Source organism: Bos indicus, chromosome 12 (genome assembly GCF_029378745.1).
Source record: "Bos indicus isolate NIAB-ARS_2022 breed Sahiwal x Tharparkar chromosome 12, NIAB-ARS_B.indTharparkar_mat_pri_1.0, whole genome shotgun sequence".
Lineage (NCBI taxonomy): Eukaryota > Metazoa > Chordata > Mammalia > Artiodactyla > Bovidae > Bos > Bos indicus.
This window is the reverse complement of record NC_091771.1, coordinates 68,573,754-68,598,616: the sequence shown is the minus strand read 5'-3', so window position 1 is coordinate 68,598,616 and position 24,863 is coordinate 68,573,754. Positions and strand designations below refer to the sequence as shown.

The 24,863-nt window shown below is 39.6% G+C and overlaps 1 protein-coding gene across 2 annotated transcripts in view; it reads right to left on the bottom strand.

Annotated features, from left to right (window-relative positions):
* GPC6 (glypican 6) overlaps positions 1-24,863 on the bottom strand; it is a 1,232,201-nt gene that overhangs the window by 92,212 nt on the left and 1,115,126 nt on the right. Inside the window, exons 6-7 of one of the 2 annotated variants that reach the window (XM_070800380.1) lie at positions 5,567-5,710; positions 1,287-1,316 (exon numbers count right to left, since the gene is read on the bottom strand). In XM_070800380.1, coding sequence (XP_070656481.1) covers positions 1,287-1,316; positions 5,567-5,710 — 174 coding nt within the window. The remainder of the gene's footprint in view (positions 1-1,286; positions 1,317-5,566; positions 5,711-24,863) is intronic. The other variant, XM_019971626.2, reaches the window with a different exon arrangement.

Below are 24,863 nucleotides of genomic sequence, written 5' to 3'. Positions count from 1 at the left end.
TCTTGGGGGAAACCATGAGGGTCATGAGAACCATCAGATAAGGAGGTTGGACTAGGTCAACTGCCAGACAATCTGGAGATACCAAGAGAATGCTGCTGAGGCTTGGTTGGCACGCTCTGTCAACTGGAGCCAGCTGAGTTTTATCAAGTGGACCAAAGTGATAGAACCCTGACTTATTCCACCACTGATGCTTCTTCTCCCACTTTCCATTTAGCACCAGGAGACCTTACGCTATCTGTCTTTCCTGTTCCTTCCTCAAAATCTTCCCTTCCAGAGTACTCCTGGAAGGAGTACCTTCCTTCAGATTTACCTTTAAACTTTCAGATTTACCTCTAACCTTTTTTCCCTTATCCAAACTGCCCTGGGCTCCAAGACCTGGAATGATGAATAGGGATACTACTCAGAGGACATTTTCTTTTAAGCACATGAATTTGAAAGGAGGAAATGTAGACATAGTGTTGCCACTGCCTGAATTGAGGGTCAGGCAGGTGTGTAGCATCATCACACAGGTGTATTGCATGAATAAATGAGTTCATCAGGGGAGAGGCATCTTCTCGTACAGATCCATAATGCTAATGAGGGCTCAGGTCTTTCTGAAATGGTAGGACCAGCATGGAGTGGTATTATGAAAACCACTGGATCATATAACTGTTTGATTATTATGATTAATACGGAAAGTCAGGTAGGATAACCTGTGCCTGTCCGCATCTCCAATACAAATTGCTCTGTCACAATAAATACCCATTGGTCTCTCCCTAAATGCACTAAAACACATCAGTAAATTTGAGTAGGAGAAAAAAATAAACAAGCTGTATCACAAATATTCCTTACCCCTCTAAATTCTCTATGTTCCCAGCTAATGGAAAAATTAGCTCCTTATGCATGAGAGTTGATATTGGTTTGTTGTTATTATTAGGGAGGTAATTATTTGCTCAGCACAAGAAGAAAAAAGCCAATATATTCTATCAGGGAAGAGAGAGTTTTTCAGGCAGGCTACACATACTCTGAATGTAGGGACAGAATTTAAATCAGCCACCAAATGAGCTAGTCTTCCACAAAGCTGAGACTGAAAACCTTGCCATTGAGAAAGAATACCAAAAATGTCGTTAAACCATAAATACCAAGCTGAGAGGACATTCCTAAACCCACTGGTCACATACAGTGTTCAATGTTCACTCTCTGGACAATTTGGAAAGAGGAAGTGGAGGTGGGATTTATCAGAAGCTCCCTGGAACGACCGTACAGAGACAAATGGGGATGAGAAGAATAAGAAGACCAAAGCTTACACTATGTTGCATTGTCCTCCACACAATCCTCTGGGAAGCAAGAGGAAAACAAATTCAAAGGAAAAAGAAAGAGAGATTATTCTATACATAATAGTACAGCACAGGTATAACGTTTAGCTTTGCACACTGGCATTCCACCCACCACCGCTCCCAATTCCCTCAGAATGATAAGCAGAATATTTGAGAACCTGCACACATGGCATGATGTTGAATACTTACTGGAGACCCATTGGTCTAACTCATTGCCAACTTGATTGAATTAACTTCCAAGTCCAGTTTTTTTTTTTTTTTAATCTACTTTAATAAAAGGTATTCCTCTAAGACACACACTTTACTGTATTATTGCTTTTGCTCTAACAAATCAGCTGGAGTAAAATAACTGACATTTTCTGCCCAAGCGTGTCCAGGGGTTGTATAGCATGTTGTGCAATAATATTCTGAGCTGTACAACTAACCATCCTTAACAGAGGATGACCTGAAACACCACGCTATGGGCAGATCTTAAAAATTGAGCTGATTTATTTTTACACTCTGTACTTTCAGTGACGGTTGAGTGAAATTTTCTTTAAAGAAATAATTATTTTATGTTAAATAATTAAGAGAATTCACAGGATGTAAATTTAAGAAAAAAGAGAAAGAGAATCAGTCTCTTCCTGATTTCAAATAAACACCCCTGGTCTGTTTAATTGAAAATCTGTAACAGTGGGCTGGGACAGAAGGACTACTAGAGTGAGTGTGGGTGATAGGGAAGAGACACATGATAACGGGACCAGTTTGTTGATCAGATTAGTTGATGGTATTTTTATCTTCAACAAACCATAGCAGGAAGGACTGTAGTATTTTCTGATGAGTCAGCTTTCCATCAGCAGTGGAATTTATATAAGGATATTCATTCATTATGGGATGATAAAAATTACTTTACAATAGCATGTCTGAAAGCTATACCTAAACAATTTTTTTTTTTTTTTGCCAGTATAAATTTGGAGGAACATATGGAGGGTTTTCTAATGATATAAAAGAATTGACTGCTTTATAAAGGTAAGAAGAGACTAAATGATGCTACTGATCTATTTTAAAGAGAGAGTTTTGTTTTCAATTATTTTATATAAGGTTTAGCAGCAGTTTACCCAGTTGGGGATTAGGAGATTTACTTCTAAAAACAATCCCCATAACTACCACTTCACATAAAAAATAGCTTTATAATAGCTGGTATATGAACATTTACCAATGGAACCCAAAGTTAATGCCCCAGGTACTAATTTTAAATTGTAGTAAGAAGCGATTCTCCAACAGTTTTACAGTTAAGTCATTTTCACTTTGGCAAAAGGGGCGGGGTGATTGGGATGGTCTTTGAGATGTTGTCCTTTTGAAGCATGTGCTGGGCTGAAACACAGAGAGAAATTAAAGGAAGTCTTTTCCAATTACCCTTCTTTTTGGGGACACATGCTTCTTATAAATATCCAGGAAACATCGTTGCAGGAGAAAATTAAAACAGGAGTAGGTAACATGAGATTTGTTCATAAACATTCCAAATAGGCAGTAATATATGTCAGACCCAGCAGGACCCTTCACCTACACATGCATCTTGAAGATGATTTTATCTGACTGATGCCCAGCACTGTCTGGCCAAGGGAACTGCTCCAACCTTTCTGCTATTCAGAGCTCTGTTGAACCCACAAAAGAAAGCAAGCTTTGGAGGAAACAATGGCTGCAAATGGAGATTCTGATGTTAGCTTTGGAGCTAGCTTGTGTTTCCCAAGAATAACCTTGTCTAGCTCCTGTTGACATGGAAGCAGTCCCTTGGCCTTAGGGGTGGAAAAGTAGCTCCAGGTTGGTTTATGACTGGCTGTGAATTACAAATTGCTGATTCTTACAATCTGGGAAGGAATCAGAATTTAATTGAATAAGAAATTAATAAAACTGTCATTCTCCCTTATAGAGCCTGGAGCTACACCTCTGATGAAGTAAGTACTACATGCCGCTGGAGAGTATTTTAGAATAAAATTGGCTTATTGATTTGAATTCATATACACTGACTCTGGTCCTTATGTACTTTGAGTTTAAAAGTGAAAGTGTCAGTCGCTCAGTCGTGTCCGACTCTTTGCGACCTCATGAACTGCTCTGTCCATGGAATTCTTCAGGCCAGAATACTGGAGTGGGTAGCCGTTCCCTTCTCCAGGGGAGTATCTCTTGAGTTTAGTCTCTGTTTTTTCCTCATGATATGATTAACCATTACTAACTCTTTTAAAAAATGATTAAATATACTTTAGGGGTGCATAAAATAGAAGATCCTAAATCAGTTTGCTATTTTCCAGGACTTCTCAAGACTCTTATATTTGGGGCATTTTGGGGATGACCAGTGAAGTTCCTTTTTAAAAGAAAAGGTTCAAATTCCAATTTTCATATCTACTAGATTTTAGACATTGTATGAAATTCTCAAAGTGTTGATGTTTTATTCAAGCTGTACGGAATTGTATAAATACTGTTGCCTTGGGAAAAGTATTTTTCTCGCTCTACTTACTCTGTTTGAATGTGTGTGTGTGTGTGTGTGTGTGTGTGTGTGTGTGTGTATCTTTCCTGTGAGGAGAGAAGACTGTGCTTCTGTTTCAAAGGCAAAAAAATTAATTAGTAGTCATAGATGTCATTATATTGTTCAAAATCAATGCAGTTTTAACTAAGTGGATAATGCACTCCATTGTTTTCCAATTTTATTTTCCTGTGGTAAGAACATTTAACCTGAGATCTAGCCTCTTAACCAATACAGTACTGTTATCTCTAGCACGATGGTTGTACCGCTGATCTCCAAAACTTACTAATCTTGCATTGTGCCTAGTTCTGAAGGTAGAGTTTATAAAAATTCTGAAAAGCCTGAATTGTTTCAATAATTATGCAGAGCCAACTGAAATAGGAAAGAAAAAAAAGAAGGAAAGAGAGACAGGGGGAAGTCAAGCCCATACTCATAAACTGTGCTTTGGTTAAAAGGATCTTGGCATATAAATGAATTTATAAAATGAGAATGCAAACAATGGAATCTAATGAAACCATCGTTTTGTTGAAAAGAAAAAAATGTGACTAATTTTAAACTTTTCCTCAAATTGTGAATGGACAATGGATATAACTAAGGTTAAGTACAAAGGTGAAGCAATTACCCAGATTATCCCTTTTGCAAAACCTACACTGAAGAGGGAGTTTTACTTGCTAATAAACAGTAATAAATTTATGACATAATTTAGTGGTTAATGACTCCACTTACCCCTTCACATTGGCGCTTCCTGGATAGGCCTTTGTGTTGTAAGTACTTTTGATGTTTATAGAGAGAAATGTTGAGATTACTTATTATGAGGTCAAATGCTACCAATTTAATCTTACAGCTTCTACACTGTAGATGGATATTAACCAAAATGATAATTTATAACAGTGACTAATAAAAGTATTTTCATAACCAGAAACCCTTGAGATCTGAGTTTATATGACATAATCAGATGTGGTTCAAGTGTTTATGACCTTAAGGCTTTTATCTGTTAATTTTACATCAAGATAATTGGCAAAGCAACATTAACAGCACTAACAATTACAGGTATATAAATTGTTTATACTGCTATAAATTGTATTGAAAACAGTCGGGCAGTATTTCTGGGAAATTATGAGCTTTTCATTTTTGTAGCAAAATTTGATATCTGAAACACATTAAAAATCATGTTTACTATATTTATGGTTGTAATCTCCAAGTAAATTGCTTCAGTGATAGATATTTGGTCCCCTGACACACATTTAAATGGATCAAAGAGTGACTATTTCTAAGGATTTCAACTTTTAAAAGACACACAAAAAAGAAAAAAAAGTAGTAATATTGATTTGGAGCCTTTTGGCAAGGTATTTTCAAGCAGAAAACTTTACATAAAAGGAACATTCATAATAAAGTTACACTGTATCATAATTGAATAAATAACTAAAGTAGATGAATAAGAAATGTGCTATTGTAATTATATCTCTGGAAGACATTGTAACTTAGTCTTCAAATTAATATTTCAGAAGAAATATGGAGTTGAAAATTTGGTCATTGGATGAGTGGATTAATAGTGGTAAGACTTCTTAAATAACCTAATTCTTGACCTAAAAGGAAGATCTCATTACTTTTCAATATTCTAATTAAGATCAGGAGCAGATATAAGGCTGAGATGACTTTTACAACCAACTTTTTCAGAATCCCATCAAGTCTTCTGAAGAATAACCTTGGTAACAGAAAGTGGCCGTGATGACCATCAATCCGGGGTACTCACCAGCCGGTCCAAGCTCGTGCCCGCAGCAGTGGTTGGTCTTTCCTCAGGATTGTAAGGCCTGAATCGTGTATTAAAATTTTCAGGAGCTGAGCGAGCAGATCTGAGAGCTGGAGCAGGTTTGGGTTGGCCACATCCCTGAAACACCTGGAAGAACCATTGAAAGATTAGGAAGTTACACAAGGAGTTTCTTCCTAGAGCATTCAGTGCACTGGCTTCCACATTTTGTATGGAACTCTTATCTCCAAAAACACTCTGACTCTGAAACCTAAACAAATACAAACACCAGTAAAACAGAATTACCCCATTAGAGTGACTGACTTATAACCTGACTCTCATTTTCAACATATATAGTCAATCCTCATCACTTATGGATTCTGTTTTTGTGAATTTGCTGACAGTTGACCCTCTCCTGGTTTTGATCCCTGGGTTAGGAATATCCCTTGAAGAAGGGAATGGCAACCTATTCCAGTATTCTTGCCTAGGAAATCCCATGGATAGAGGAGCCTGGCAGGCTACAGTCTACGGGGTTGTAAACAGTTGACTGAGTTGTAAACAGTTGACTAATTAAGATCAGGAGCAGATATAAGGCTGAGATGACTTTTACAACCAACTTTTTCAGAATCCCATCAAGTCTTCTGAAGAATAACCTTGGTAACAGAAAGTCACTTTCACTTTAAACTGATCCTCTCCATATCTATGGGCTTCCCTGTGGCTCAGTTGGGAAAAAAATCTGCCTGCAATGTGGGAGACCTCGGTTTGATCCCTGGGTTGGGAAAAATCCCCTGGAGAAGGGAAAGGCTACTCACTCCAGTAATCTGGCCTGGAGAATTCCATGGACTGTTTAGTCCATGGGGTTGCAAAGAGTCAGACACAACTGAGCAATTTTCACTTCACTTCTCCACATCCATGGGTTTCCAATCTGCAAATTCAACCAACCTCAGATCGAATTAGATTTTGAGATCTACAGGGGCTCCTGGAACTAATCTCCTGAAGATAGTGAGGGAAGACTTTACTCATTAAAATTAATTTGTAACCCCCCCAAATAAAAATTCAAACATGTCTGCGGACATCGGCAGAGAGGCCAAGTTCATCTTTCCAGCTGAAGCAGTCTAACAAGGCAAAGCTCTGCCTTCTTGTTTCAGCTCTTAAACTGTAAATGTAAACTCTTAAATCATCTCGTTGGTGATATATTTAATGCCACATTTTTGTGTGTGCTTTATTAATATTTGGTGATTTCCTTTTTTAAAACAGCCCCCAACTATAGCATTGAAGTTCTGTCTAGTTCCTAAGGCTATGATATGCCCTATGGAGAAAACTGTGTTTTAGATAAACTTCATTCAGGTATGAGTTATGGTACACTTGACTATGAATTCAATGTTAATGAATCAATAATATGTATCAAATAAGGTGTTTCTCAGGAGAGACACATGAAACAAGGTTATATGCATTGACTGTTTGGTGAAGATGTGACAGAAAGCTTGAAGGAGAGGTTGAGTGGGATGGATTGGGGTTCTGGGATTGACATACATACAGCACTATGTATAAAATAGATAACTAATGAAAATTTACTGCGTAGAACAGAAACTCCACTCAGTGCCCTGTGTGACCTAAATGGGAAGGAAATCCAAAAAGGAGGGGATATACATGTATGTATAGTTGATTTACTTTGCCATATAACAGAAATTAACACACTATAAAGCACTATAAAGCAACTATACTCCAATTAAAAAAAAAAAAAAGCTTGTAGGAACTTAACCCTGTATTTCTCGTAGGAGCAATGGTTCAGTATTTGCTAATTCAGGGTCTGCGGTAACTTAGAGAACATAACTGTGCAAACAGTGAGAATTGACTATATTAAACATGGAATGATTTCTGGATCAAAGAAACATCCCAGATATTTTCATGTCCTTGAATTTGTCATTCAAGAAACATTTGTTTGGGATTCTTGTTACTGATACAAATGTATCTCATGTATAGCGAGCCTGTGTGCTCAGTTATGTCTGACTCTTTGCAACCCCATGGACTATAGCCTGCCAGGTTCCTCTGTCCATGGGATTCTCCAGGCAAGAATACTGGAATGGGTTGCCATTTCCTTCTCCAGAGGATCTTCCTGACCCAGGGCTCGAACTCGAGTCTCCTGAATTGGCAGGCGGATTCTTTACCATTGAGCCACCTGGGAAGCCCCTCATTTACAACATATAAAGCCAAATAACTTTGAATAATGAAAACCTTTACTGGAAGAATTCTTTGAAAACACTCTCTTGAGCCACAGTGAAGAAATAGGACAAGCAAACGTGGATAAATTCCCTAGAATGACAGATCCTTCTAATTTTGTTGTTGACAGCTGTTCATGTCACAATTAGGCTTGCCATGGGAAATCAAACATTCTATTGTAATGATCTCAGGGACCAAGCTGCTAGTTCTTTTCCACAGTGATTTCACTTGGGGTGCTGTGGGAATACATCCTTTGCTAGTTTTAGAAGCTTTGTACTCTCTGCTGGTTATCCAGAGATAATCCCTTTGCCAGGATTACAGGAAATCTAGTCACATTTCCAGGAAGTTTTGATGAAGTTGAACTTTGCCTTTCTTTCTACACACGAGATGGTTCTACCCTGGACACTTTCTTTAGTAAGCTCTTCGTGACTATTTATGTCATCCAATTCTTAATGCACACGGGTGTGTTGAGAATGCGTTCCTTCTGGTTTTGTTATTTGATTCTGTGTTGTTTAACTCTAAAATACAAGTTTTTCATTAGGCATTTTATGGGATTTCACTGAAGTACACAGAGGGCTCCTGGGTGTCATTCCCAATGACAAATTCCAACTTGAGACACAATTCATTTAGTTGTTCCATGAGAGCTGACTTCCCCTTTGTTGTATTCAAAAATTCTTCTTCCACTCAGCACTTTCAGAGCGGGCGCACTTTGTCTCGGCATTCTTGGAGACTGGTCTTAACATGCTATTGATTCTTCTTTTCTCACAGTTTCTGAAGCTGATGGTGTAAACCGGAGTGATAAAGATAGTGGGCCCCTTTCTCCCTAGTGCTAAATCACTTCCCAGCAGCAAGGTCATGGCTGATGGAGGGCATTAACATTTCCAAAGCTCCAGGGTTCAGTTGAGTGTGCTATTTTGGATCGCTTTGAAAATGACAGCTGACTTTTAAAAAGTAGAAAGCCTAGGGCAAAACAATATAAATGGCCTTGCTGAGATTTCTTGAAGCTGCTGCATGTAAAGAGTTAACAGACCTTCTTAATTTGCCCTTGGGAAGAGGCCTGCTCACTGGTTTAAGTTAAATCAAAGGAACAAGAAATGCCCTGGAAGAATATTAGTGCCCCAAGGGAGATATTTCATTGTAACAGAAAACCTTACCCCTTTTTGGATTTTTTTTTGAAAGTGCTAATTATGATAATAGAATGTGGGTAAGTCAATATAGTTTTCTGTTCGTAGCTTTCTGTTAATAAAGCAGGTTTGGAATTTGAAGATGATTTCAATGCAGAAATTGCTGGGTCTACGATCTGTGATCTGAACTGAAGAAGATAAAGACTTCTAATCATTATGGAAACAACACCTAACCCCATAATAAGGTGAAGACCCATGTAGAAATCTGTCACAATATGTAAAGATATGAATCGTGAAGGGCCTTCAACGCAGATTCTAGTATACCCTTCAGTTCAGTTCAGTCACTCAGTAGTGTCCAAGTCTTTGCAATCCCATGGACTGCAGCACGCCAGGCTTCCCTGTCCATCACCAACTCCCGGAGCTTGCTCAAACTCATGTCCATTGGGTCGGTGATGCCATCCAATCATCTCATCCTCTGTTGTCCCCCTTTCCTCCTGCCTTCAATCTTTCCCAGCATCAGAGTCTTTTCCAAGGAGTCAGTTCTTTGCATCAGAAAGCCAAAGTATTGGAGTTTCAGCTTCAGCATCAGTCCTTCCAATGAATATTCAGGACTGATTTCCTTTAGGATGGACTGGTTGGATCTCCTTGCAGTCCAAGGGACTCTCAAGAGTCTTCTCCAACACCACAGTTCTAAAGGATCAATTCTTCGGTGCTCAGCTTTCTTTATAGTCCAACTCTCACATCCATCCATACTGGAAAAACCATAGCTTTGACTAGATGGACCTTAGAATAAGGGAATTGTTTTAAGAGCTATTCTTTAGTGTGGAAGTGCCAAGATTAAGGATGGAGAACTGTTTTTCAGAAATTTACAAAACCTAAACACACACACACACACACACACACACAAAGGAGATCATAGCATCAGCTCACCTTGTCCTTGTTAGAGAATGATTTAAAATACCTTGATTCTCATGCGGAGAATGTACCTTAAACAACATATATCTGTCAAATAACTTAGATGGCATATAAAATGAAAATTAATAACTTTGTTGTTACTACATGCAATCGGTTAGCTAGACAAATATTTTTAAAACATAGGTTTCATGAGGTGGTTGACAAAAGGGATTCAGAACATTTGGACTATCTCTGGCAATTTTCTGAGTGTGCTATAGCAGCAGGCTAGGTAAAATTCTATGGCTCCTGAAGTTCAGGGCTATATTACTACCAAGGAACAATGAGCCTTATTCTTGTTCTGGGTGCCCCAGTATTTTGTATTTTGAATAAGGGTAGAAACAGATGAGGAATAATGTGGGGATAAGGGTCTTCAGTTAAAAGTCTGTAGATCATGTCACCCCCCAAGGAATGGTCAGAACTAGAGATGCAGATTTGGGTTATTAGCCTAAAGATGGTATTTAAAATCCTAAAGCTGGCTGTACTCACCAAGGCTAGGTATCCAGACAGGTGGCAGGAAGGGCTGAAGACAGCCCAGGGTCAAGTCAACATTCAGAGGACCTCCTTGAACCTTAGTTTCTTCCTCTGACAAATGGGAATACTATTACCTCCCACACAGACAGACTGTGAGGATAAAATGAAATAATACCTAAGGCAGGAAAACAGAAGCCAATGTCTGGAAAAATAAGTACTCAATAATAATTAGCTAATTATATCATTCTGTGATTGGTTCTTTCTAGTTCCATTTTCTGAATAAGGAGACTCAAGGGGGAAAAACGTCTGGACTGATGTTTCTTCAATGTCTTCCACAAAAAATTATTTCCTGGGCTGCTAACAGCTGTTACATAAGCAATGGATTCCATGCGTCAATGTTAAATGAGGTGCCTTAGCAGGGCTTCATCAGGCTAATACATGTTCTGACTCATCCAAAGGGAGATGCTCATTTGTAGTGTTTTCCAAAACTATCTGGCCAAGAGTTCTCCAGGAAGTCCTCACAAGGTGTTCCAGGGAACATACCGGGACACTCTGGGAAGTCTGCTCTGATTAGCCAAGAGAAGAATTGATTCAGATGTAACTGCGTTTAACTAGAGGTCTTCATGAAGCCATTTCCCCCCTCCACTACCTTTAATTTGAGAGAAAAAATACTGTTTTCAGACACTAAATTCTTCTCCTCACGATGGAAATTTCCAGAGGATATGGCTGCAGGCTAAGCCATCTCATTGTAGAACAAATCATTAGCTTTGCTCCTCAAAGAAATAGAATCATTATTATCTTCTGCCTAGCTCCCTCCAAGGGATGTTGAAAGGGAAAATTAGATCATTTGGAAAAGTATTTGGAAGCCCCAGTGTAGACAGATGCTACAGATGTACAAAGGAATTATCCTTCCCATGAGGCAGACTCATGAAACCTGTGGATTTCAGGAAGATATCTGGCTTGAGAATCCTCTCTTAAGAGGATTACTAAGATAACATCTCTGAAGTATGTTGGTATTCTGAGATGAGAGAAGTCGACATTAAAGATAGAAAGTGCTGAAAGATGAGGCATTTTATTGTTTGGGAAAACAAGAGAGAGGGGTGTGGTGAGAACAGGTTGGAGGGCTGTTTTAGGGCTCTAAGTACAAGTATTTTTCCTTTAAGATATTGCAGCATCTTAACATATTTCTTTAAAATAACAACATGGTTTGTATTTTTAGAAGTGTCCATAGCTTTATACTGCTCTGTCTCCTTTATCTTCTGCAGGTTGGTCATACATTCACCAAACTCATTACTGGCAATCTGAGAAGCAACAGCTGTACACCAGCCCTGTTGCAGTCCCTGAGTTTTTTTTTTTTTTTTTTAATTTATCTTCTAAGTTTCTACTCAGTGGAATTTTTATTCTGGTAGGAAGAATGTTGCTATTCCCATAACCATTTTGAAATTTGCAAATAGATAACTAATTGTGTAGATTAGTAGAGGTGACAGTCCATGCTACCTAGATTTAATTGGACTTGATGTTTTGAGAGTAAATGATGCTTTACTTACTTATTAGATTCTAATTTACATTAGAGTGTTAATGAATGAACTATTTGTTAGATGACCACTTGGGGAATTCAAATCTATCCCATTTGTTCCCAAGGAAACAGAAGCTAACATATTTTATGGACTCTACATATATTTTGTACAAATGTGGTCACAATTTTCTTGAGAGACAAGTAGAAGAGGAAGGTCACCAATAAGAGTCTAAAAGCTTGGAGTCCTGGTTTCAGTCTTCCTTTTTACACTTGTGTGATCCAGGATGTAAAGAAGAAGGCTGCTGTGAAGATACAGTGATACAATGCTTAGAAAAGATGCCAAAGCAGTGATGTAAAGTGATGTATAATTATTTTACTGAAGTTATCTATAATTAAATACAACAACGAGTGTACACACACTCAGCTGCTCACTCATGTCCTATTGTTTTGGGACCCAAGGACTGTAGTGTTCCAGGCTCCTCTGACCATGGAATTCTCCAGGTAAGAATACTGGAGTGGGTTGCCATTTCCTTCAGGGGATCTTCCGACCCAGGCTTCTGAGCCAGGCTTAGAACCCATGTCTCCTACTTGGCAGGCAGATTCTTTACCACTGAGCCACCTGGAAATCTATAATTAAATAGGACAATCAGTTCAGTTCAGTTCAGTTCAGTTCAGTCACTCAGTCGTGTCTGACTCTTTGTGACCTCTTTGCATGCCAGGCCTCCCTGTCCATCACCAACTCCCGGAGTTCACTCAGACTCACATCCATCAAGTCGGTGATACCATCCAGCCATCTCATCCTCTGTCGTCCCCTTCTCCTCCTGCCCCCCATCCCTCCCAGAATCAGAGTCTTTTCTAGTGAGTCAACTCTTTGCATGAGGTGGCCAAAGTACTGGAGTTTCAGCTTTAGCATCATTCCTTCCAATGAGCACCCAGGAGACCTAAAGGATCTCCTTTAGGATGGACTGGTTAGATCTCTTTGCAGTCCAAGGGACTCTCAAGAGTCTTCTCCAACACTACAGTTCAAAAGCATGCATTCCTCAGCACTCAGCTTCCCTCACAGTCCAACTCTCACATCCATACATGACTACTGGAAAAACCTTAGCCTTGACTAGATGGACCTTTGTTGGCAAAGTGATATCTCTGCTTTTCAATATGCTATCTAGTTTGGTCATAACTTTTCTTCCAAGGAGTAAACGTCTTTTAATTTCATGGCTGCAATCACCATCTGCAGTGATTTTGGAGCCCCCCAAAATAAAGTCTGACACTGTTTCCACTGTTTCCCCACCAGTGATGGGACCAGATGCCGTGGTCTTAGTTTTCTGAATGTTGAGCTTTAAGCCAACTTTTTCACTCTCCTCTTTCACTTTCATCAACAGGCTTTTTAGTTCCTCTTCACTTTCTGCCATAAGGGTGGTGTCATCTGCATATCTGAAGTTATTGATATTTCTCCCAGCAATCTTGATTCCAGCTTGTACTTCTTCCAGCCCAGCGTTTCTCATCAGGTACTCTGCATATAAGTTAAATAAGCAGGGTGACAATATACAGCCTTGACGTACTCCTTTTCCTATTTGGAACCAGTCTGTTGTTCCATGTCCAGTTCTAACTGTTGCTTCCTGACCTGCATATAAGTTTCTCAAGAGGCAGGTCAGGTGGTCTGGTATTCCCATATCTTTCAGAATTTTCCACAGTTTATTGTGATCCACACAGTCAAAGGCTTTAGCATAGTCAATAAAGCAGAAATAGATGTTTTTCTGGAACTCTCTTCCTTTTTTGATGATCCAGTGGATGTTGGCAACTTGATCTCTGGTTCCTCTGCCTTTTCTAAAACCAGCTTGAACATCTGGAAGTTCAGGTAGTATGTGTTTTAAAAAATCAGAAATGAAAGCTTATGAATAAATAAAAATGTTAGTTATAATCTCTGCCTTTTGCAAACATTTATTGAAGGTAGTTAGGAAGTAGATTTCTGTAATGAGAAAGAGAAGACAGGAAAGGAAAGAGAAATAATATTATTGAGTGTCTGTGATGGAGCAGGTTCAGGCCTATGTTTTTCATATACTATTTCATCAATCAATTATCTCAAAATCAGAGTTGAAGCCTTCTTCCTTAGGATTCAGAAAATACAATGAATGGTGCATCCACATTTTACAAAAGATATTTTCCTTACTCCATTTACTGTGCCAACTTAAAGCAAAACCAAATGACCAGCTTGGTTAAACTGATAGCTAGAACCAAAAAATCTGGTTTCTTTTCTTCTTTATTTCTTTTAAAAACTGAAATGTAGCTGTGCCAATCTCTGCTGTTCTGCAAAGTGACTTGGTTTATACACATACATTCTTTTTTAAAATACTCTTTTCCATGATGGCTTATCCTTGAGATTGGATATCAGTTCCCAGACTATAAGGTAAGACCTTATTGTTTAAAAAAAGCTGGTTTCTTTTTCATCTGATGATACTCACTGTGCCTCATGGGACAATTAGAGAATGGAAGACTTTGTGTATAAAATAGGCTTGGCTCTGACTGTTGGTGTTCGAGCTGAGAGCAAGTCTTCTGGCAAGAACTGGGCTCACATCTCAGGCAGTGGCTGCTTCCCTATCCTATGAAAGCCATACACAGCAGTGCCTGTACACAGTCGTATCACAGCCCTGTTACTAATTGTCTAGGCTCAGCTCAGAGCTGGGGGCTCTTTCTCAAAGTACAAGTGAAACGTGAAGACTGAAATGGGTTTCGAGGGGACGTCCACAGGTCATCAGTCAATAGATGTAAGTTAAAATATTTTTAAAAAGCCATTTCATTAGTAGTAGCAAGGAGAGCTCCATTATCACTGTGATATGAAATTAAATTGACACCTGGACTCTCATTTTTGCACTCTTTTTTTCTGGTTCCTCACAACAATATGCTAATATTCTAAGAAATGCTTTCCTGAATATAAACTTAAAACTTGTTCAAAATGACTTTTTAAAGATATAAAATCAGTATATTCATCATATAAACATTTTAAAAAATCAGCATTTAAAAAAAATTTTTGTTTTTCTACTTTTATTAGTGTGCCAATTTTAGTGATGGATTGTCTTTCCAGAAAATAGGCTTTCAGCCTATGACTCCAAACATTCTCTCTCTTCTTTCCTCTCCCCTCCCTGCTCCCCCTACTTCTTCTCTCCTTCTCTTCCTCTTTTTTGTCCTCTAGTCTCTGATTCATGCTTTTCTTTCCTTAAAGATTGATTACAGTGGTCGCTTGGCCAAGATCTCTGGCAAACTCAAAGTCCCTGCATGGGTTCAGGATTCTGTGTAGACAACTCTGGGTTGGACTGAATCAAGTCAAGTCATCAGTTTCAGTTTTGGCTACTTTTCATTCATTGGCTTCGATTTTCAAAAGCCAGCGATCATGTCAGTTTCAAGGTTTTAAACATTTACTTCTGATGCTTACGCAGCTTGCTTGCAGAATATCTGTCAGATGGGTTGCATACCTCTTAAAATCGTTTCTTTAATAAAAGCAAATTCGTTCCATTTGCCGGGGAAGATAATTTTTTTTTTCCCTGGAAGATTTGCATTCCTTCAACAACAGAACACCTTGCTATTTCCTCCCACATGGTGAATAGGGAGGAGTGACAAGGACCTTAACAAAGCGTATTTTGAATACAGGGAGAAAAAAAAATGAACTCTGTTGGATTTGCTAAATGATTATTTCATATGTTATTTGCTTATAAGGTTTACAGCAATTATTTAAAATCACTTTGCAGAATTTGGATAAATGTGTACATGTCAATAACCAGGCTCTTTATCATTCATTCAAACTACCATTCAACAAATATTCATAGAGTGTCATGAAGGCCAGACTTAGGTGCTAGGGATGTGCCAACTGGACACATCCCTGATATCATGAGGGTTCTGACAAGCAATCCGGTAATTACAGTAGAATGTAATAAATGCAATGGGAACACCCACAAGAGGCAGCTAAACCAAGACCAGGGAGTCCGAGAAAGCATCCTAGGAGAGCAGTGATGTGCTGGAACAGGCTCTTACTGGCTCACAAGACCACTAGTTAAAATTTTTAGGAATTTTGCAATCCAGTCATTAAATAGAGTGATTATGATGTTAAATTGTATAAACTTAAAATGATATAAATTATATTAAAACAAAGGCAATGCATACTCAAAAAGCATTTGTGTTAGATGCTCAGTTGTATCTGACTCTTAGTGAACCCACAGACTGTAGCTCGCCAGGCTCCTCTGTCCTTTGGACTCTCCAGGCAAGAATACTTGTGTTGGGTTGTCATGCCCTCCTCCAGGGGATCTTCCCGACCCAGAGATCGAACCTGAGTCTCCTGCATTGCCGCCAGAGTCTTTATCGTCTGAGCCACCAGAAAGCATTACTTCGTAGCTATTTTACCATTATCTGTGCTCTCACGGTTTTGTACGCCAAGTGTATCTGCAAGGAGGAAACATTCCACTGTGGTGTGCAACTCTGTGTTCAGTTGACATCATGTTAGTAGCTTGAAATTTACACCCTCAGGAACTGGCAAACACTCTCAACAAGCATGTTTTCTGCACAGAAATTTGTTGTGCAAACACTTCCCAGTATACCGCTGAATCTTGCCAGGGAAGTGAAGAAATAGTTGGAATATATGCCTGGTGAATGCCGCATATTTGGGGTGGGAGAATGGAGAGGGCTAGAAAGAATGCTCCAGGATGAGGAACAGCATAGACCAAAGCTTAGAGATGAGAGAGGCTGCTGAACCCGAGCAACAGAGCCCAGGCCATTTTCTACATCTGGTGCACATAGAGGTTCTCTTACCTACTAGACTAAGGCTTCTATTAGGACTCAGGTTCTGGTGTTAATCGTATTCATTATCACATCCACAGCGTCTAGCGCTGTGCTTGGCAGATAATCGGTGCTCAGTAATTTAAGGTGGGACGCGTGGTGAGGGTGGACCCAGAGAGAGGGGCAGGCTGAGGACTACAGGGTGTTGGAACACGTCTGGGCTTTATTCGAATGGCAACAGGGAGCCATGGGAAGATATTAAACAAGGGAGTAATGTGATCACATTTGCATTTTCAGCATCTCTTCTGGCTACAGCGTGGGGAATGGATTGGAGTGTGGAAAAGCCAGAGGCAGAGAATTAATTAGGAGACTATAATCTGTGTGTGAGATGATAAAATTAGGGGAGCTGCTGTGGATGGATTCAAAAGATATTTGGAATGGCTATTTAGAGGGTTTCAAGGGAGTTTCATTATGGATTGACTGTGAGGGTGAAGGGGGATGGGGAGTTGAGGAGTCGCTCAGGGTCTGGCTAGGTAGGACATAGGAATGGGAGAGGGGGCATTTTCTGGGATGGAAACCCCACAGAGGGACGGGATCATGGGGGGACAATGAGCTGGGTCTTAGACATGTGTGTTTGAGGTTGTGGGTGACAGTGTGCAGCAGACAGCTGGATAAACAGGTGTAATCAGGAGAGTAATCTGGGCTGGAGACTTGGGATGAAAATTCCTACAGCCGGCTACAGAGACTACAGTTGCCGCTGTAGCCAACCCAGGAAACTGTGTCCAGGATGTTTCAAATTTTAAGAATTCTGTTAGCCACCCATGAGAACCCCATGATTTAAAAAAAAAAAAAACAACTGTGTGTCATTTATAGATTATATGTATTAATACAGAAATGATCAGCTATTTGACTGATATTTGAGATAAAGTCTGGGATAATAGGGGGTTTCCCTGGTGGCTCAGATGGTAAAGAGTCTGCCTGCAATGCAGGAGACCTGGGTTCGATCGCTGGGTCAGGAAGATAACTGGAGAAGGGAATGGCAACACATTCCAGTATTCTTGCCTGGAGAATCCCATGGACAGAGGAGCCTGGCAGGCTCTAGTCCATGGGGTCACAAAGAGTCAGACACAACTGAGTGACTAACCCACACTCTGGGACAATAAGGGCTTTCCAGGTGGCACTAGTGGTAAATAACCCGCCTGCCAATGCAGGAGACATAAGAGACGTGGGTTCGATCCCTGGGTTGGGAAGATCCCCTGGAGGAGAGCACAGCAACCCACTCAGGTATTCTTGCCTGGAGAATCCTGTGGATAGAGGAGCCAGGTGGGCTATGGTCCATAGGATCGTAAAGTGTGGGACATGACTGAAGTGACTTAGCACTCACACATGCTGGGACAATTAGGAGGTGAATTAAAAAAGAGGTATAAAATGTGTTAGAAGAAAAAGACCTACAGAAAGCCATATATAGTTCCAAGTTTTCTGGCAGAACAAGTTGCTATAACCTCACAGAGGCAGCTCTTTTACACGTTTAATCACGGACTGGCTGAGGCAATGATTCTATCAAGATCAAACCAGACTACATAGCCCCGAGTTGAAGGAAAGTCGGAGAAGGCAATGGCACCCCACTCCAGTACTTTTGCCTAGAAAATTCCATGGACAGAGGAGCCTGGTAGGCTGCAGTCCATGGGGTCGCTAGAGTTTTGGACATGACTAAGCGACTTCACTTTGACTTTTCACTTTCATGCATTGGAGAAGGAAATGGCAACCCACTCCAGTGTTCTTGCCTGGAGAATCCCAGGGACTTAGCAGCAGCAGCAGAAGGAAAGTGCTAAGAGCTGAGGATAACTGTGTATCTGTGGAAGGGGGCAGAGCCAACTGAAATTCCTCTAATGCAGTAATCTGCTGCCCATGGAAAGCATGGTTCTAAGGAAGCAGTTTCTCCTCTTTAAAGGCAGAGGAGGCTGGAAGAAGATTGTCTTTCAGTAAAGCAAGAGGCCATCTTGCTCTAAGAACACATCCAGTGTTAAAAACTGCGTGAGTTTCAATCACCTACTCTGGAGTAGACTTCATTAAATGTAATCTTCTCATCTTTTGCCCTGAAGTTAAAGGGAAAGAAAATCTTAAGATGAATCTCTAAAGGTTAGAGATAGTCACAAGTTTCCCTTTATCATCAAAAGGAGAAGAAACATCTTTTTTTTTTTTTTTTCCAAACACCTTTCGTGGAAAGAAAGTTAAAAGTAGTTTGCTTTGGATGCATTTACTACAAATGAATTATATGCATTTTTTTTTCCAAATCTTCATTTTACTTTATAAAAATGATATCTCCCCCTCCCCCCGACACCCTGTATCTAGCATTTAAATAACATAGCTCTGTTATCCAGTCATGCTACAAACAGGAAAGGAACAGATTATGGTTTTCTGTAGTGAAATGAAGAAATCAAAGAACCAAAGATGTTTCAAGGTCACTGCTTCTTGGTGGAATATTATTAAAGTAAGTGAGGGCTGGCAGGCAGAATATGAGCTTTGAAATTTGAATAAACAGAAAAAACATTCAGAATCTAGAAACCATTGAGAGTGGGCTCTTTTCTTTTCAAAACAGAACTAAAGTGGGAATAGAAATAGAGCTCAAAGCTTTATAAAGAGTAGGGCCATGTGCTTTTTACTTGGAGATCAGGCACGTGTCAAGTGAATAGGCCAGTTATCTTCTTCATGTAAGAATAAGGTGATGGTAGGCTGAGGTCACTAATATTCCTCTAAAAACCTTTACTCTGATGGCATTGGTGCCACCCACAGGCACAGACAGGAGCTGGGTTGCTGCTTCTGCCTCGATCCAGTCCATTCTTCCCTCAAGCCCATTTTCCTTCAAAGGCCTTGCTGATTTGACGTTTGTTCAGTGCCAGGTGCCATGTCTCAGGCTATGCAGAAAAATATGTCACTTTCCATGGAGTCCCTGCCATTGAAAGTAACGCTATGCGTGAGTGGATTTAAATGCAGGTTTGTGACTCTTCTGATCATCAGTGTTAGGGACAAGCTCACAGACCATGATGGATGAGGTGAAACCACAATCAAAGTTCTTTAGAAGTTATATATCATTTTCAACACCTATTATTTTCAAAAATAACAATGAAAATACTTAATTTTGATGAGTGGTTTTGATTTTACTTATTCCACACTAAGCATTTTACATGGATCATATCATTTCACCCTCAAACAACTTTATGAGCAGATCCAACTAGCATCTCATTTTTAGTATAACTTAATTGAGTTTATACAGATAAATAATTTGCCCCAAGTCACACAACTAGTAAAAAACCAGACCCCAGGTTGGTCTGATGTCAAAATCTGATGCTATTTTAAAGATATAAGACTAACTTTAAATATATTTGAAGGTATTTTCTATTCCCTTATTGTTGAGGTCTTTCTGATATTACACTTTCATGTTCTGAATTCAACCCAGCAAAAAATGTACTGTGGCTTCCATGTGTAAAATGACATGTTAGAATGGCTTTCTGGAGAATGTAAGAGTGAGTAAAATAATTATAATCCTGGGAAGCAGAAGATAAATATACAAATAATCACAACAGAAGGAATAATGTGCCCACTGCCTTAAGAAACACACGTGTACTACAGGGGCTCAAAGAAAGGAAACTGCTATTGGGATAAAAATATACTTACTTAGACTAAATCTAATCAATGTTCTTATATCTGAAGGAAGATATGTTTTTCCATGTGAACTTCCAAGATATTATTTATATCTGAATGCTTTAAAAGGAAAAAGACCCAGAGAAAAGAAAAGTATCTGGATGCCAAAAAAACCTAGTTAATACTGAAGAGACAATGTCCATAAAGCTCTAAACTGATAGAGCTAGAAAGAGAACATTTAGAAGAACCCCTTTCTTTACAGATGAGGAAACTAAGACCCATTAGCTAAAGGCAGAAAGTATTATATTCTCCTTTCTGTTCTCTTAGGTTTTTTCATCTTTATCTGAGCTGTAGATTCAGAAAGAATTGTCAGGAGAAAATTAAGTAACTGAAGGCCATGCTGCTCTTCTGTAATAGATTCTGCCCTAGTCTGTACTAAGTATTAATTGAATGATGGTTTCAACTGGAATTTAATAAGTCTCCCTTCTTAATTTAGATTGTATCTGACAAACCAATCCTTTCCTGGATTACATTTGAAATTATTCCTAATACAGTTAAATTATATAGAGTGAGATCAGCTTCATCTTTCCTGATAGGAGAGGAAAGAGATTATCAACACATCTGAAATTCACAGGCAGAGACTCAGCAAGTTTTGTTCTCCTTTCCTTTGGAGAATTTTCTCAAACCTGTAAAGTACAGAGCTCCTTTGATTTGTGTGGGTAAAGAAGTGGTGGGATAATGAGGACCCTTTCTTGTCTTTGATAAAGACTGTGAACTTAGTGAATGTAATAAGTGTTGGCTGGAGCTTGAAGAACTAGCAACTTGTGTTTCTCTTCAGTAGGTTTCCCTATTAATCAGAAATACTCATCATTTGCATCATCATTAGTAGCAGGCTTCTGGCAACAGCCTTCCCTTAGATGGTTGGTTCCTCCAATGCTGCAGTGCATCTGGTCCTGGTGGGGAGATTCATACTGAGAAAACTGTGGCATGCTGGGATAATCTTTTCCTTTGGATCAGACAGTTCTAGGCTGTGATCCCAGCTCTGTTACTTCTTAGATTCCTGACCTCAGATAAGCAACTTAATCTCTCTAAACATAAAACTCTTTACTTATACAATGAGGAAATGAATACTCTACAAGATTGCAGAGGACTTGAAATAAATACATAAGGCATCTAAAAAGAGACTGATGTTTGTGCAGAGAATTTGTTTTGTCCTCTACTAAGGCCACCTGATGGGGAGAGCTGACTCATTTGAAAAGACCCTGATGCTGGGAAAGATTGTGGGCAGGAGAAGGGGATGACAGAGGATGAGATGCTTGGATGGTATCACCGACATAATGGACATGGGTTTGGGTGGACTCCGGGAGTTGGTGATGGACAGGGAGGCCTGGCGTGCTGCAATTCATGGGGTTGCAAAGAGTCAGACACGACTGAGCGACTGAACTGAACTGATATTTCTTGTGCCTGGTACATGAAGGGTGTCTATCGAATGAAATATAGTAGGGGCCCAACCAACAGTAACTATGATGATTGTCAATGTTACTAAGTGATTATTTGTACAAAAAACAGAACCAAGTAAATTTTAATATCTTTATGTCCCTAGTCTTATACACACACACACACATATAAACAATATTATATGTTAATAGGGGGCTTCCCTATATAATTATAAGTAACACACACAACATAATATTATGTAAAGGATACACAAGAGTTTGAAATAAATGCCATAATGTTATTACCAAACTATTGTACTTGATTATAGAACTTGGAATAGCCAATGTATAGCCATGAAAGGATGCTTTATCCTTGGAAGAAAAGCTATGACAATCTAGACAGTGTATTAAGAAGCAGAGACATCACTCTGCTGACTAATGTCTGTATAGTCAAAGCTATGGTTTTTCCAGTAGTCATGTATGGATATGAGAGTTGGACCATGAAGAAGGTTGAGCCCCAAAGAATTGATGCTTTTGAACTGTGGTGCTGGAGAACATTCTTGAGAGTCCCTTGGACAGCAAGGAGATCAAACCAGTCAATCCTAAAGGAAATCAACCCTGAATATTCATTGGAAGGACTGATGCTGAAACTCCAATACTTTGACCACCTGATGCAAAGAGCTGACTAATTGGAAAAGACCCTGATGCTAGGAAAGCTTGAGAGTGGGAGTAGAAGGGGGCAACAGAGGATAAGATAGTGGGATGGCATCACTGACTCAATGGACAAGAGTTTGTGCAAACTCTGGGAGATGGTGAAAGACTGTAAAGCCTGGCATGTTGCATTCATGAAGAGTCAAACACAATCTTAGCAACTGAACAGTAACAAAGAATCAATGTATTTTTTGAAAGGAATGTCCATGTGCCTTATCCCCAAACAGCTTAGCTGTGGGCTAAATGGGAGAGGAAAAAGGATATGACTATGCCTTTAAAAACAGATCTAAAACAAGATTTGAGTCTGAACAGACATGTGACAATAGATCTTTTTATTAATCTGTAATTTCACTAATTCAGGATCTCACTGATTAGGTTCAAAAATTTAGTTGTTCCTATACCTGAAACTTACATAATATTGTATATCAACTGTAACTCAATAAAAAATGAGCTATTCCCTCCTATATATATGATGACTACTGCATTAGAAAAGGGCTTCCCTGGTGGCTCAGATGGTAAACAATCTGCCTGCAATGCAGGACACCTAGGTTCAGTCCCTGGGTCAGGAAGATCCCCTGGAGAAGGGAATGGCTACCCACTCCAGTATTCTTGCCTGGAGAATCCTATGGACAGAGAAGTCTGAAGTGTCCATGGGGTTGCAAAGAGTCAGACATGACTGAGCAACTAACACACACACACACACACACACACACACACTGCAGTACAGGGGCATTTCATACCTGAAACTAATGTGTTTATCTTTGCCTTCAGATAGAAGGGAGAAAAAGAAGAATTTCATATTTGGTACTATTAACACCCTAGGAAGGGTTGGAAGCATGAATAATGAGCTAATAAGAGAAATATTTCATTAGTCTTTGGCATGTTGAGAAGTTTTAGGTATAGTTGCAAAGGGAATCAGAGAGAAAGGTAGAAAACTTGAATTCTCCTGGCTTTGCTGCCTCTGTTTCCTTACTGTCTTGGGCACGTTTTTACTGAAAGCTACTGAACTTTCCTTTAATACTTGATCTATTCAGCAAATGTTTGCTGAATCCTGCCCTTGTGTGGGATTGGCTTTTTAGGAACCTGCATCATTAAAATGCAATGATGAGCAACGTGGTCTCTGGAGTCAGCCACTCCTCTGTGTACTCCTTCACACACCGTGTGACCTTTGTAAGTTCCCTAACTTTTCTTAGCCTTAGATTGTGTTATCTGGAAAATAAGGGAGAAGACCTATCTCATTGTAAGTATTGTTATAAATATTACATAATATAAACCATGTAATGCACAGTAGAGTCCTGGCAGTAAGTGTTCAACAAATATGAGCTGCCAGTTATAAACACTGCTGCTTTACTTAACAAGACTCTAGGAATGGCTTCCATGAGTAACTGCTGTAATAAGGTAAATGATTTTCCAAGGAGAAGTTGCCAGTCAAACCTGGAGTAAGAAGTGATTTTAATTTGTAAGCTTCACAGCTCTCAGGGTGTCTGGCCCTTGCATTTAGGAAAGAGACCAGAAGCTCTCTATCAGAAATTAACCTAGTCACTGGTTATGTGAATACTCCATCCAAAGACTGGAAATTCAGAATTTCCAATTTGACAGGACTGTTTATCAAAAATGACTGAGGGTTCTTTGGCAAAAGGAAAAATTTAGCCATCTGGTTCTGTTCCTAGTGAGAATGTAGATTTTAGACTTGAGTTCATGCATAATTTCATGGATTTGGCTTATATGGAAAATGAAACTACATGTTTCCGAATTCCATTGCCTTGAAGAAATGAAACCTTTTTCAGAACATGTCCACTCCATCAGCAGATCCTGTTGGTGTTTCCTGCTAAATTTGTCCAAATTTCAGCCACTTACTCACCCTCCCCTCCACTATATTAAAAGTTGGCTTTGGTCCTTTCTCCATACTGTCCTCAAGATCAGATGCCACCTCCCATTCCTCTTTCCTGCAGAGCTTAGCTTAGCTGTCCTCTTGTTTCTTCTTCCTAACTCGTTCCATCTCCTTTTCTCTACATTAAGACTGTGTGACTCTGGGTGCGCACGTGCTCAGTCATGTCTGACTCTTTGCAACCACGGACTGTAGCCTGCCAGGGTCCTCTGTCCATGGGATTCTCCAGACAAGAAAACTGAAGTGGATCGCCATTTCCTTCTTCAGGGGATTGTCCCAGTCCAGGGATTGATGTGTATCTCCAGCATTGCAGGCAGATCCTTTACCATCTGAACCACCAAATGAACTTACTTACAAAACAGAAAGAGACTCACAGACTTAGAGGAATGAACTTATGTTTGCTGGGAGGAAGGGATAGTTAGGGAGTTTGGGATGAATATGTATGCACTGCTACATTTAAAAATGGATAACCAACAGGGACCTACTCCAACAGGGAACTCTGCTCAATGTTATGTGGCAGCCTGGATGGGAGGGGAGTTTGGGGGAGAATGCATACATGTATATGTATGACTGAGTCCCT